Here is a 13890-nt window from a genome sequence, read left to right as displayed (position 1 = left end):
TTCCCTCTCAGACATAGTTTCCAACACAGCTGACACTCACCCTTTCGTTATGGGTAAAATAATCTTTTGCAGCGGGTGGGGAACCTGTTGTAGCAGCACTTCTGCCATGTCCAGCTCCTTCTGGCTGCCCACGACCTCACTGATGTGGAACAAGATCAGCATTAGTGACCTCGCTGTCGGAACGGGGACAGAAGCCCCAGCACTCTGAAGGTTACGTGGTACAAAGGTATCTCTTGCTTTTCAATGTGGCAAAAATTGAGTTAAATGGAACCTGTAGTAGCACGATGGCAAGGAAACAATTGATAAATGAAAATACGTTTCATAAAAAGCAAAGCTTTTGTAAGAGGAGGAGGTCAGTACAGTCAAACCCGAGCTTTGAACCAGATGCCCAACCAGTGAAAAATACAAATTATACAGAGAAAAATTATAGAAGAAAAGACTACAACAAAAAAAAAAATAAAAAAAGAATCACTCACTTCCACAAAATGATGCAACTTTGGACCGTTTTAAGTTTTCAAAGCAGCCAGCTTGGGGGAGGATGCCAGAGATCCCCATGTACTTTGGAAGACACATGAATGCTTGGCTGGTCCCAGGAGAATAGTAGCTTTGGGTTTTGTACAGAGGTAGAACAAATCTGAAGGCTGAGGTAGCACAATTCCTGGACACTGTTGAGAAACATGGGGGGGGGGGCGGGAAGAAAACTCCAGGTATGGGACTGGGAGTAAGCAGGGAGTCCCATTGATGAGTTTCCCTCGGCTCCAAATGAGCCTCCAGGACTGACCTGGTGTCTTGGAGATGGAAGAAGAATGGGAGAAGGAGATGGTATTTTGGAGTGCCTTTTTATAAAGGCTGAGCTTCATTTCCCAGGTCAAAGCCTTCTTAGATAGCTGGATGCCATTTCCACGGGATCCTGAAAGAATGAAAATCACGGTGTGAAATTCATTAAATGGATTTTTTGATAGAAATGTGATAAGGAGCAAATTCAGTTGGGAAACGTGGGACTTGATTCAATATAGAATCATTTTGACTCACTTTGGGGAACAGGACTCCTTTCCATTTCTTTTGCTCCTTGTTTGACAGATGTCCTTTTCTCTAGGGTGTAAAGAGCAGGTATTGCTAGGAGCACTATGCTTTTCCCGCACAGACGGTTCATTCCTTACTCACTGTAGCAGCACTGCACTTTTTCTTTTTAAAACTGCAGTATGACTTACACCTGACATGTCCTGTACTAAGCAATCATAATATTTTAGGCCGGTGCATACTAAATACTAAAAGTAAACATTAAATTCAGATGAAACCACCTTTGCATTCAGGCGCAGCTCCGCTCCAGACTCCGTTTGTTTTGTCCACACTCGTGCAACGGATGCTTACATTTCCAACGAGCTGGAAGCCAGACTCACAGCTGTAAGTCACGGTTGTGTTGTAAGCGAATTTTTCTACACCTTCACCATCATGCTTTCCGTTGCTAATTTGAGGAGGTGAAGAGCAGGTAATTACTGCAGGAAAGAAGATCAACATGGGTATTGCTAAAAGTTTCAGTAATAATGAAAATGCAGAATGTTTCCTGGGTCCACCTAGGATTCCTGAAGGCAATAAACTTTCTGGACAACTGAGGACAGGTAAATAGCCCTGCCTTCTGTCTCGATTCTCTCTCTTGTTTCTTAAGTGTTCCTGCTGTCATGTCTTTCTCCCCCTCACTCCAAGGCTCACAGAAAATGAACTTGCCATGCCCTGGCTCATGATCCCTTGAAATCTCACCCCATCATCTCCACTGCAAACTTAAAGTCATGAGAAAATATGTTGATCTTGTGGGAACAAAACTGCTGAAATACAGCACCAGCAGCCAAATGGGTGTTTCTCAGCTGCAGTGTCGGTGACAGATCTGCCACACACCACCAACAAAAACAGGGGTGTGAAGGCAGGTTAGACTAGAGGTCAGGATGCAGGATCTACTGGAGCAAAGTCAAAAGTAAGGTTGGATTAATCTTACGTTTGCAAGTTGGAAGTTTACTCCATTCAACATCATTTCCTTTAAGCTGACACTGGATGAAATGACTCCCATCTAATTTGTACCTAAGTGAAAATAGACATGAAAAGAAAAAAATGTGTAACTAGCCAGGAACTGAAAACAATTTCCCCTCCCGGTACCAGCGTGACCAGCAGCATAGAAAAGGCAGTTTTAAAGCGAGCAGATGTGCAGATACACGCTGGTTAACAGGAGAGCTCCTTCACCTTGCCCTCTGCCAGGATCCTTGTTAATCTGCTTTGATTCTCTCCTTTGCCTCGCTGCAGAGCGCATCTTCCATTGCAAAGGCAGGAGAAGCCGCAGCAGGTGGCTAGCAGCGCACGCACTGGATGCCACGCAGCGCTGAGGCTAGCTGTGGATTCCCACACGGATGCTTGGATCTACTGAACCAGAGACTATTTCTCACTGCCTGCTTCCCGGCAGAGAACGGTGCTGGGCTGCAGGCTGCTGGCACCCGGGTGAGGTGGCAGGTGAGGAGCTCCCTCCTGAGCACACGCAGCATCTCGAAAGGCTGTGGCTCAGCCCCTGCGCTTCGCAGCGATGCTGCGTTACCGAGGCTGGTCAGCTGGATCTGCTGAAGTCCCTTGTGCTGGTGGTAGAGGGTGGGGTGCCAGGTGTCCTTCAGTGCCACCTCCTCCCTAGCACGTTGCTTTTGGGTTGTAAGGGTGTAGCTGTGTTGCTAAAGCTTTCCCAGAAAAGCAAGTGCCAGCAGCGTGCTGGCATTACCTTCTCAGCTGCTCTCTGCAAACATTCAAATGCATCCACTACATGCAGCAGGGACCAGCGAGGGGCAAGAGGCAGCTATGTTTCACTAAAGTGGTTACATCTTGTTCTGACAGGACTGACACCTTCCCCAATCTCTGAATTACACCCTCCTGTTCAAAAAAAAAATCATCATTTGGACATGATTGATAGTATCCAATCCTGCTTAGATAGGTAACATTATCCCTCCACCCTGATGTATATCTCCAAAAATTAGCTGAAGGCCAAAAGGGTGGGACATGCTGTCATTTCCCTAAAGTCCATCCTAAGGGAACATCTGGAGAAAAAAAAACCTCTGTTATGTTTGAACAGCTGTGAAGACTGGCAGAACAAGGCAGATGATGCCAGTCAGTTCCTGCTCGGGAGGGAGGAACACTAGCTGGAGTTACAAGAGTTTAATTTTGCAGGTCAGTCCACTGCATATTGGAAGCAGGCAGAAGGCATGAGTCAGCTCACTGAGATGGAAAGTGTGCTTCAGTGCCCTTTTCCAGCTGAACATCACTGAATTTAAAAAAATCCACCATAAAGCCTTATTATTTAATATATCTCAAATATGTTAAGATGAAGCATTTTAAGTAACTTGTTTTGAAGTCTATCGTTGCAAACTGACTGTACAACCAGCCCTGCTGGGATATATACCCTGGGGCAGTTCAGTTTCCTTTGGGCGACTCCTGAAGGAAAAAGCAGCCATAAACTCAGACTCTAGTCCCTTCCCTCCAGCTGTGTCTTATTCCTTCCCAGCCCAAAGCTGTAATTCAAGTACGAAAAGCAGCCACACGCTCTGCAGTCAGAGCAACGCTGTAGGAGTGGTATACTGTGAAATAGCAGCCCAGCCTGTGCCCACAAGCTCGTTGCACTGGACCGGAGTCTGTATTCCAGCAGCAGCAGCGGTGTACCGGAGCTGGGGGCATGCCCCGCCACTCACCCGTCCTCGCAGAACACCTTCACTCTTGCACCAAACTGCAAATCTGTAAGAACGACCATCCTGCCTGCGGGCAGCGCTCCCGGGTCACCGCAGGATCTCCCTGCCAGGGAACGAGACCAGCATTAGCAGAACACATGGGGATGGAGAAATAAAAAAGTCTAAATAAGGGACAGGCTTAGAGGGTTGTACCCAAAGGTACCAAAGCGTCTTACTTCACGCGTGTCACAATGGAGCTGGCAGGAGCCAGAATCGGCCGCAGGTGAAGGTGTGGGTCCCTGTAAGTGCTCCCCACCCCCAGCAGTAAGCACCTCGCAGGAGGGCAGAGGGGAACAGTTGCAGATATTTCCATCTCAATAGATTGGCAGTAACCTGACTGTGAAAAATGTATTGCTGCCACATCATCTTACATATGGATCCTACAATCCATATTCCATGGATTTCACCAAGATACAGGCTTTGTCTTCATTTTGAAGCTCAGCACTAGAATTGAAAACTGCCATTTGTCCTGTGCATATGCTGTGTCCAGACTCAAACATACTGCCTAACCTGAAAATCCAAACAAATCTGTTTATGCCAGCGGCAAACAAGGAACATTATTGATACTGCTGCTGTTCAGTCTTATATCCAAGAAATATCCACCTTATTTTGTACTGAGCATGTAGCTGTTGGGAAGACAACCAGGCTGCATTTCAGCACGTGGGCTGGAGCAGCTACCTGACCTGCTTTTTGGCAAGCGGAGAGAGCAGAGCCGAGATACTCACTCCTGCACAGCTCAGCAGCTTCGGACCATGTCAGGTTTTCAAGGCAAGTGCTGGTGGGGGAGCTTTCCGAGGTGTTCTCGTAGCCAGGGCGGCAGACGTAGCTCACGTTGGTCCCAACGGGAAAGAAATTAATCCTCGCGTCCGTCTTGGACAGAGCAGCAAACCGCAACCTTGTCGGGGCACCACAGCTCCCTGGAAGTCAAGAAAAGTGGGTCTAGAAGAGCCGCCCGCCGGGAGGCATGCAAAATAAACCTCACAATCACAGAAATGCTCTCGCTACAGCGCTTTTGGAAAGCTCCTCACGTTCATCACAAATTACTTCTGTTTTCTTACCAGGCTGCTACTCTGCCAAATGCATCTTTGGCAAAGTGCAGGTGATGATGCATTAACCGTGTGGGCAAAGCTCTTAGTAGGAAATCAGAAGCTGCATGCGTGTGCGGTGGGGCATTGCATGCTGCAGCTTCCACAGCTTCTGCCAGCCCGGGGTCGGGAGGCATGGAAGCATCCTGGGCTCCGTCCAACTGAGCCCCTTGCCGACAGGCACGGACCCTGCACCCCTCAGCAGCTCTGACGAGCAGCCGCCAAGGGAAGCGGGATCGTACAGTGTCAGGAGGGGCCATTGCAGAGCAGCCACCGTAAGGGACAGAAATTTTACAGGCAAGGGAGCTGTGCTTCAGAGAAAGGAGGTATTTACGGCCGCAGGGCTCGGACAGTCTTGACCAGCGTGAACCGGGCAGGCACTTCACCGTGTCCACCTTCCCGGGGATTTTGATGGCGCCTTCGATGCACATGTACATCACCATGGATCCAACGGGGAAGATGCTGGTGGGCTCGTCGCTGGATGGTCTGGAGTAGGTCATGTGAGGTGGGGGCCCACAGTCACCTGTGACAGGAGAAGATGTCCTTGAGTGAGGACCCCATCCCCTGGCTCCTTCACCAGCCCCAGTGAGCATCCCAGGAGGGTGGCTGGGCTGGCCCAGCCTTCCCCTCTGGGCAAAGACACCGAGCAGGGCTGCATCCATGAGAGCATCAAGCGATGGGTGTCCAGGCTTGAGGGAGGAGGGTGGTATCACCCCACCAGCCCCCAAGAGCAAAGTGAGAATCAAGCAGGTCTCGCTGGTCCCCAACCTGACCCTCCCCCCGGCCCCCATCCCATGCCCCTGTACTCACCGTGAGCCACAGGCATGCCTAGGAGCCCCAGCAAGGCCAGGAACATCGCGGGGTGACCAGACCCCCGTGCCCTGGCGGGTGCCCCGCAGCTTGGAGTGCCTGGGTGCTTCCCCTGTCCTGGTCCTCCAGGCTTCATTGCTGCAGTTGCTGTGCTCTTCTGTGGAGCACCATTGGCTCCAGGGGACTGTTTCTGAAGCTGGGAGGAGATGCAGCAGACTCAGCCAAACTTTGGAAATTGGAAATCTTTCCAGAACCATGGAGCTGAAACCGCCAGTGGGGACACTGAGAGCAGCCGGGGTGGGGGACAACTGTCATCCCTATGCTCAGGTAAAGCCTCCCAGTCCTCCTGCCCAACTATAAGGGATGGGGGAGTAACTCAACCCTTTTATTTGACCCGAGGTGGGCAGTGAGCACTGCCTAGCACAGTTTTACCAAAACCATATGCTACCAGAGCAGAAAAGACTCCCACTCAGCCCCAGGACGTATCCAGGATAGGAAAATGCCTACTCATTTGCTGGCAGGTAATGCAAACAGTTTTTCCACAAGCAGAATTAGCGAAACAAAAGCTAATAGTATTTTCCTTATTGCTTGTTAATTTTTTCTGGATTGCCTGATTTATTTGTAATTAGGAATGGGTGTGAGTGTGAGCCAGTACATCTGTGTACTGACTAATGCTCTGAAATATCCCGGCTGACATCAGTCAGGACTACTAATGCACGCTCCTTGGTACATGTGGGACGTAACACCCAGCTCTTATTCATGCTTATGGGTTTCGAGCCTGGCACAGGGAGATAAGGCACTTTCTGTTTGCAGCCCCAGGTGAGCTCAACGCGGAGGGAAGCAAGGTGCCACACCAGGAAGGTGCAGCCCTGCTCTCCTCGTGGTGCAGGGAGGACAGGAGTGGGTCGGAGCGCCTCTCATTGCAGAGATCCTCACCAGGATGTGGTGAAACACAGGACGTGTTACCAAAGCATCTTTCTGCGTGAAGATGGGAGACACAATCTCTTCCTTGGGTGTGGTGCTTTAGGTTCTAGTAACATTTAAAGCAACTCTAACAACTCATAACACCAAGCATCTGGCAATGATACACTGCTGTAAATCACTCGTGCAGGAGGTGAATGCTCTCCCTTCTCCCACGGAGCCCAGGCACCAGCAGCTCCCTGAGCACCCTGAGGACCAGCCCAGGCTGCTGGGACTCAGCTCTCCATCAGAACCATCATTGGAACTGGAAATCTGCCTAATTTACAGCCAACATGACAGATTAAGAGATAACCCAGGTTATACCTCCATCTTTATTGTAATCCTGCAGGGAAGGGCTGCACCACAGGGTGACATAAACTGATCATCATTTATTAAGCAATAAGAATAATCTTTGCCCTCTGATTCTGTACACTTAAACATACAACATCTACTCTTAGCATTTGCTTGCCAGAAATAGGGACGTGGAAGATGACACCAAGAGAGATTGCTGAGCCAGAAACCTGTTGCCTCTTTTGAATCCAGGGATTAAAAAAAAAAAAATGGTAATAGAAGCCTTTACAAATGCACTTCTTCTATGTAACCACCCTTAACCAGATGAAGAGCAATCACGAGCTAGATTACAGGAAATCCCATAGCTAAATGCTCACTTCACTACTATTTCTAGATAGAAAAAAATCTGCTAATGCTATGACAGGCTGAGTTCAGTACCGGCAGAGGGTGCAGCATGTGTGCAAACCACCTGCCGGAAGATTACAGCAAAAGCACCTTCAGACAGAACCGCTGGACATGTGTCTCAGCTAGAAGTTTACTTGTACGGACGTCAGTGCCCCTTCCCTCGGCTTAGCATGGTTTGTGCAGTGACTCAGAGAAGCTCTATTTAATCTCTTACTGTGCTTCCTAATACATAATGTGAAACAATACATTTGTTAAATAGCGAATCAGGCTTGTCAGATTCAAGGAAAAGAGCAAAGAGCCCTCTATGCTCTAGCATCCAGCACGGCAAAAGCAATCTCCCAAACACTGGTTATTGTTCCTCTGGCTATAGGCATGCAAGCATGAACCGTAAACTCACCGAGAACCTTCTTATAGATATTGCAACTACACAAACTGCATGTTCATCAAAGGAAAAGTGATCGTTACGGTGTGTTACAGGACTCACTCGTCCAGGCCTTCTAGTTCCACCTTCAGCTTTTTAATCTCCAGGAAGAGTTTTTGTATTTCCAGCAGGGTTTTCACTTCTGCTATAGGCACACCACATTCAAAGACTGTTTTAATATGGTTAATCTCTTCGCACACATCAGCATCACCTTCTTTCTTCTGTTAAAAAACAAAACAAAACAAACAAACCCCAGAAAAAGGCTTGTAAGGTTGCACTGCAGCAGGTGGAGAGCCACCCACTCCTCAGCTTTGAGTCCGATCTGCCCCACTCGCCATGCACTGCCCCCAACACAGACTGCATCCCTCATCGGTACCACAAAGCAGAAGCTTTTAAAAAGTTTAAGCAGTTATTTTTCTTATTAGAAGTCAGACAACATCCATCCAGGTACTCAGCTAGACTATGGTACTTACACACTTGGGCAACGGTGTCCAGTTGCCATCCGGCAAGCATGTGGCTGTCCTGGAGCCATCTAAAGACACGTCTCCATCGTCTGAAAAGTGGTACCCATCAAGGCATTCAAAAGTAACTGTCGCATTTGGTTGGTACCACATTTTAGTATCCGAAGGGCTTTTCAGCTTTCCATTAGCCACTTGTGGTTGTGGACACAGAACTGAAAGGAAAACCCAGAGCAGAAGGCAGCTCAGCAAGCAGGTCAGCATGATGGAGGGAGGAAAAACCTACCAAGTTTGTGAAAAATGAGCCAGTGCAGGTGAACTTTAGTCTGGGGAGCTGTGAAACCAAACACTAAAGCAAAGTTACTTCCCCAAGCCCTTCAAGAGGGGAGGGTGAAGGTCAGAGCAGCCTCTGAGAGGTGTTACACACTTGCTGTTTTCTGAGAGCATCTCGGTTCAGACATCCATTCGTAAGAGTCTGCGGAACCAACACTTGTCAGTAAGAACGTGTGCTGAAGAGTAACGATGGTGTCTCCTGACCTGTCTGCGAGCCTCCTTTACACGGCACCATCAAGAAAAATTCAGCTATTCCCTAGTAAGCATCAGCTTTGGAAGTTTTTTCTTCTACAAAGAGGGGAAGGCACTAAGGGAGCCCCAAGGACAGACAGCTACACAGTGCTGCACCCCAACCTCCCTGCACCGTCACAGGGCCACCGACTGTGCCCGGGCTGGCACCCACCTGGCTGGCAGGTGGGCAGGGGGGGGTGCCAGGCGCCGTCGGCCAGGCACCGGCTCTCAGCATCACCGTGCAGCATGAAGCCTTCATCACAGGAGAACCGCACGGCCGCCCCGTAGGGAAACGTGAACCTCTGCGGCGTCATCCTTCCCCTCTCGACTGCGGGCTTGGGGCACCGGACCACTGCGGGAAGAGAGCGGAGCTGGGAGCGCTGCCTTTGCCTGCTGCCCTTCCCAGGGACAACGGCAGCCAGGGCAGGCGGGGCAGAGCCGCTCTGCTGACCGGCCGGTGGCCATCAGCCCAGCAGAGCCGCGCTCTCCTGTTTCCACAGGGATCAGCCCTGGTCCGGAGCTGTCGAGCCAAAGCAGCGGGATCTCCCGGCAGCCCCGCTCGCTTTTCATCTCGCGTCGAGCGCTAATATTGCACCCAGGTCCTCCTCCAGTCTGAGCCCGTACGGGAGAAACGCCTCACCCCTGCACTCCGGGGCAGGTCCGCTCCACGCCAGGGTCACCCCGTCGTCGGAGGTGCAGTAGATGGAGTCGTCCCCGATGAGGGACAGACCCTCCGCGCAGCTGTACTTGACTTCTAAGCCGTAGGGGAACTGCTCCTTTCTCGAGCCCGAGTGCTGCCCGTTGGTGACTTTTGGAGGCGGACCACAAACTATGACAGAACAGAGAGAGGAAAAATTAAGATTTTCTTCGTTCAGTCAGAGGGATGGTAGTGCAGGGATATAACAGAAGCCAGTTCCCAACGTTTATACTTAAGGCTGCTCTCCTCAAAAGTCCTCCTCACTGTTCCCAGTTCCCAGACTGGCCCAGCTAACCACAGCGACCTGCCGGCACAGCACGGTCAGTACTGCCACATGTGCCTCCATCCCCTCCCATCAGCCCTTCCCTTCTCCCCTCCTCTTTTCCATGAGAACTGACCCTGCTTATAAACAGGGTCAGGGAATTGTGGGTCTCATAACCCCCTTGAACAGTCCTCTGAGAAAGGGCTGCAAGTCCCATTACTCAACACATGTAACCAATTTCAGTTCCGATAGAAGATGAAAACATCAAAGCGGTTCAATGCTGTCACTTGGACCCCTTCTCTTCCCACCACCTTCTCTGAGAAGTGATGCTCAGGTTATGCAGTTTTCTTCCTGCTCTTCCTACCCGCTGCAGAGATGCAATTCCCAGCACCCGCCGTGCCCACGCCGTTCACACTCACCGCTGTCGCAGTACGGCACCGGCGGTCTCCACGTCCCGTCGGACCAGCACTGGACCCTCTGGCTGCCCCTTAGCACGTAGCCAGGCTCGCACTGAAATTCTGCCTGGTGCCCAAAGGTGTATTCGGCTTTCCTGGGGGTGATCTCTCTCCCGTGCTGGATTGCCGGGCTGGGACACTGCACCTCTGAGGAACACCAACATCAGAAAGAGCTTCTGCGGTTTGGGTCAGAAGGGGAGAGCAGGAGACAGTCACACAGCGAGTGTTTTCCCACCGTGGTGGCTTGCTGACCCAGAAAACTTGCCAGGCTGCCTGTTAATGCTGACAGACAACTCTAACCAGACCTGGCACACTGAGGGATGGTAATTATGTGATAACAACCATTTATTTTGGAAGGCAGAATGAGCCAAGCCCTGTGATTAGCTATGAACTGTGCTGAAGCGATGGTATGTTACTGGCTGCATTGCTGCACCATTGTTTGAACAGATAAATCATCAATGTGAGTTGCAGCTGTTTCCTTTCACCCTCGCTACCCTTCGAACAGCAAAATTATTATTAGTGAGAGCCAAAGCACTGCTCAACACGGTCCTCGTGGCAAGCAGCACTATCTCCACATCATTAAATTCGTGCTTTGTTGGCAAAGCCAAGGAAATGGCAGACTTACTCTGGCAGAGCTTTGGGATTACGGACCACGTGAAATTTTTAAGACAAGTCGTTATCGGAGATACTTCGGGGAGCAAAGTGTACCCGGATCTGCAGAAGTAGGTCACGATTGTTCCAACTGGAAACTCGCGCTGAGGGTTTCGGTCCGCGTGGTCAACAGCCGGAGGGTAGGGACAGTGACCTGGTGCCAGAGCAGGGGACAACACGGACCCTCAGAGCTGGAAGATCTTCCCCAGAGACTCACTGGGGATGAAGCTGAGCCTCTGGGGGAGCCCAGCCTGCCCCCTGGGCAAGGATAGAAACCCCAGCAAGCAGCAAGGGAGAGCAGCGACCCTGAGCATCACTGTGGGATGTGGCGAGGGTAAACTGAAATGGAAAAAAATAACGGTGATGAATTCACCAAAGGATGCGGTGAATCTAACAAGTCTTTATTCCCATATGCTTTAGCATCTCGATGGGTGGACCATGCAGTAAGGTGAGACAGCCCCACCAGGACAGCCCGGCCATGTCACCCAGGGGCAAAGAAAGAGCAGAGGGGAATGCTGCCACCAAAGAGCTCACTGGGGTGCCCACCCTTCAGCTCCTCTCCTGCAAACACTGCCCATGCTTCTAGAAAAATACCAGCAGCCAATTATACCTGGGAGAGAAGGTGAGGAGAAGAGAGATCTGTACATACCGAGGGTGCAGGCGGGCACCCGTGGATGCCATCTGCCACTGCTCAGGCATCGCACAGCCGTGGTGCCACCGACGGGGACATAGCCTGCATCACACTTGAGTGTGGCTGTGCTGCCGTAGGTGAAATTCTGTGCAGGTTTCAGCTGTCCGTGCGTGATATCTGGGACGGGACACTGAACCTCTGTGGATCACCAAAAAACAGGGCTTTGCAGGGGTATTCTTACCGAGCATAGCTACAGTGGCCAGTGCTCACTGCACCTCTAGTAAGAGAAGACGAATCAGTTTAACAACTGCAGCAGTGAAGGCAGAGAGATTAGGGGCAATAAGCATGCTTGAGCAGGCGTCATCAGTGCGACTCAAAGCATGTAGCGCTTCCATTGCACACAATCCAACGCTGTTTCTGCCCTTTCCTACTAGCAGTGGCTCCAGCAGGTCACAGTATGACTTACCTGCACACCCAGGGATGGAGTCACACCAGGGTGCTGGCAGCTCACTGTCAGCTTCGCAATATTCCCCAACTAAATAACCTCTGCCACACACGCACATCGCTAGTGTCCCAAGAAAAGCTTCTTTGTTCAGCTACATTATCTCCCAGGAGAATTATTTTGGGGTTGGTCACAAAGTGCAATAATAAATTAAACTAAAAGTAGCTGCAGCTGGGATTCCCCGTGCTTGCAATGGGTGCTGGCAGGTCACCAGGACACGGTGCGCCTCTGTTAAAAACGTACCCGGTTCACACCATGGGACAGCAGCACCCACCCCACGCGCTGCCACGCCGGCATCGTGCCGGGGCAGTGCTGACAACGCTGCCTTTGATACCAACACCCATGGAAAGACCATCTCTGTACTCAGATCTATCTTCTCCAGGCTCCAGCTTAGGTATTGGCACCCCTGTTGGTAATGCTTGGATTTGGACTGAGAAGCACAGTGAATTTAAAAAAAATAATTAAATATTTAAAATAAAATTAAAAAAATAAAAATAATAAAGATAAAAAGAAAAATATAAATACAAAAATTTAAAAGGAACTGAAAAAAAAAAAGGGTTTAAAGGCAGTGCTAGCAGCTGGGGGCAGCAGATGCCTTGCAGGGACGTGCTGGGGTTGCTATGCATGCTGGAGAAGGTTCTCAAAAGGCCTGTTTTTAAAGGAACTGTCAATGTTCAGGCAGAAACTGAGTTATTCCTCTTCCTAGAGACATAATCAGCAAACCCCCACTCCTCCTCTACTGAAGCCAGCCTGCAGGATGTATGACCAGCTGCCTTCAGCATGTCTGTAGGCTGCCTCAGGGCTCAAGCATCAACCTTGGTCCTGATACCACTCAAACTGCTAACTATAGCCCCCGTAATTAAATCATAAAACCTATTACCTGTCTAATTGACTCTCCCCATCTTACAGTAAGGTCATCCTCTGACCCTGGGAACATCTCAGCTACCGCATGGATGATGGAGGCAAAGGGTGCTGCGCTCCCTGCGCCCAGGTTCTGAACTCCATCCAGACCAGGAGAAATTCTGCAGACGCAGGACCTGGCCCCGGGCTGTCCCAGGGATGAGCTCGAGCCTCTGAGCCAGCTGTACTTAACACGGGTCCCAGGGGTATCCCTACTCCAATTTAAGAATTTTGGAAAGCACTGGGAATTCTGGGTGGCTCTTTGCGAGAAGTGCAGCTAGAGAGGAGAAATGGGCAGCTAGCAGCATCCTTACCAGGACATCAGGCACAAAAAGGGTAGCAGTGACCCCAGCCAGAGGAAGGTCTGCCGCTGGATTTTACTAACCTGGTTATTACATACATGACCCATAAGCAAAGCTGAGCCACAGAAGCAAGGAAAGCAAGCAGGGGAACGGCACTCACCGAGACTCCCAGACGGCTGCAGCACAAGCACCAGCACTGCCAGGAGCTGCCCTGGCCGGTGCAGAAACGCTGGCATGGTGCTGGGAGCTGCCGGGTCAGCGCCGTGGGAAGGACAGCTACCCCCAGCCAAAAGCCTGCCAGGGAAGGGGAAGCAGCTATGGGAAGTTGGGGACAGGCCAGACGAGCCACGCCACCGCTGTAACCCCCAGCCCTCCTGACCTGCCCAAGGCGAGGGCTGCCCTCCCTGAGCTCTCCAGTAAGGATGCGCCACGGAAGGGCACGCTGCTCTGCTCTGCTTCTTCCCCAGTGGGGACAGTGGGAACAAAGCTATTTTACAGCTAGAACCACTCTGCAGCACCCTGGCCTCATTTCTGAGGCCCAGGGAGCTGCTGGTCGGTGCGCTGGGCAGTGCTGCCCATTTACTTTGCCTCTTCACCCCAGGGGCAGGCAGGGTGGGGGGGGACAGGCAGCTGTGCAACCCCCCCTACACCCCTGCACTGCACTCAGGGAATAGCAGCCCTCCCTGCCTAATGGAGCAATGGTTATTGAAGCGCCTCTTTCCTTTAAAATAGATAGGCTAGGGTTAT

At 50.8% G+C, this 13890-nt stretch overlaps 2 protein-coding genes across 3 annotated transcripts; both read right to left on the bottom strand.

The window, feature by feature from the left end:
- Positions 1-5581, bottom strand: LOC129785769 (complement decay-accelerating factor-like). Of its 2 annotated transcripts, none has more exons than XM_055819888.1 (9): positions 5169-5581; positions 4475-4666; positions 3714-3813; positions 1991-2073; positions 1302-1496; positions 1033-1092; positions 782-910; positions 477-665; positions 1-139 (listed from the first exon to the last, which is right to left on the bottom strand). In XM_055819888.1, exons 1-9 carry the CDS (start codon positions 5494-5496, stop codon positions 48-50), a joined length of 1368 nt encoding a protein of 455 aa, XP_055675863.1. In that variant the 5' UTR covers positions 5497-5581; the 3' UTR covers positions 1-47. The 2 variants fall into 2 exon arrangements, with proteins under 2 accessions (XP_055675863.1, XP_055675864.1); XM_055819889.1 differs by lacking the exon at positions 1-139 and adding an exon at positions 145-271.
- Positions 5582-6917: 1336 nt separating this feature from the next.
- On the bottom strand, positions 6918-13463 carry LOC129785770 (C4b-binding protein alpha chain-like). Its single transcript, XM_055819890.1, has 8 exons — positions 13304-13463; positions 11458-11637; positions 10783-10962; positions 10122-10304; positions 9384-9572; positions 8916-9095; positions 8195-8394; positions 6918-7942 (listed from the first exon to the last, which is right to left on the bottom strand). The coding sequence occupies exons 1-8, from the start codon at positions 13377-13379 to the stop codon at positions 7781-7783; spliced, it is 1350 nt and encodes a 449-aa protein (XP_055675865.1). The 5' UTR covers positions 13380-13463; the 3' UTR covers positions 6918-7780.
- Positions 13464-13890: the final 427 nt, after the last annotated feature.

Source organism: Falco peregrinus, chromosome 16 (assembly GCF_023634155.1).
Source record: "Falco peregrinus isolate bFalPer1 chromosome 16, bFalPer1.pri, whole genome shotgun sequence".
Taxonomy (NCBI): domain Eukaryota; kingdom Metazoa; phylum Chordata; class Aves; order Falconiformes; family Falconidae; genus Falco; species Falco peregrinus.
The sequence above is the reverse complement of the archived record's forward strand: the minus strand, read 5'-3'. Positions and strand labels throughout refer to the sequence as shown.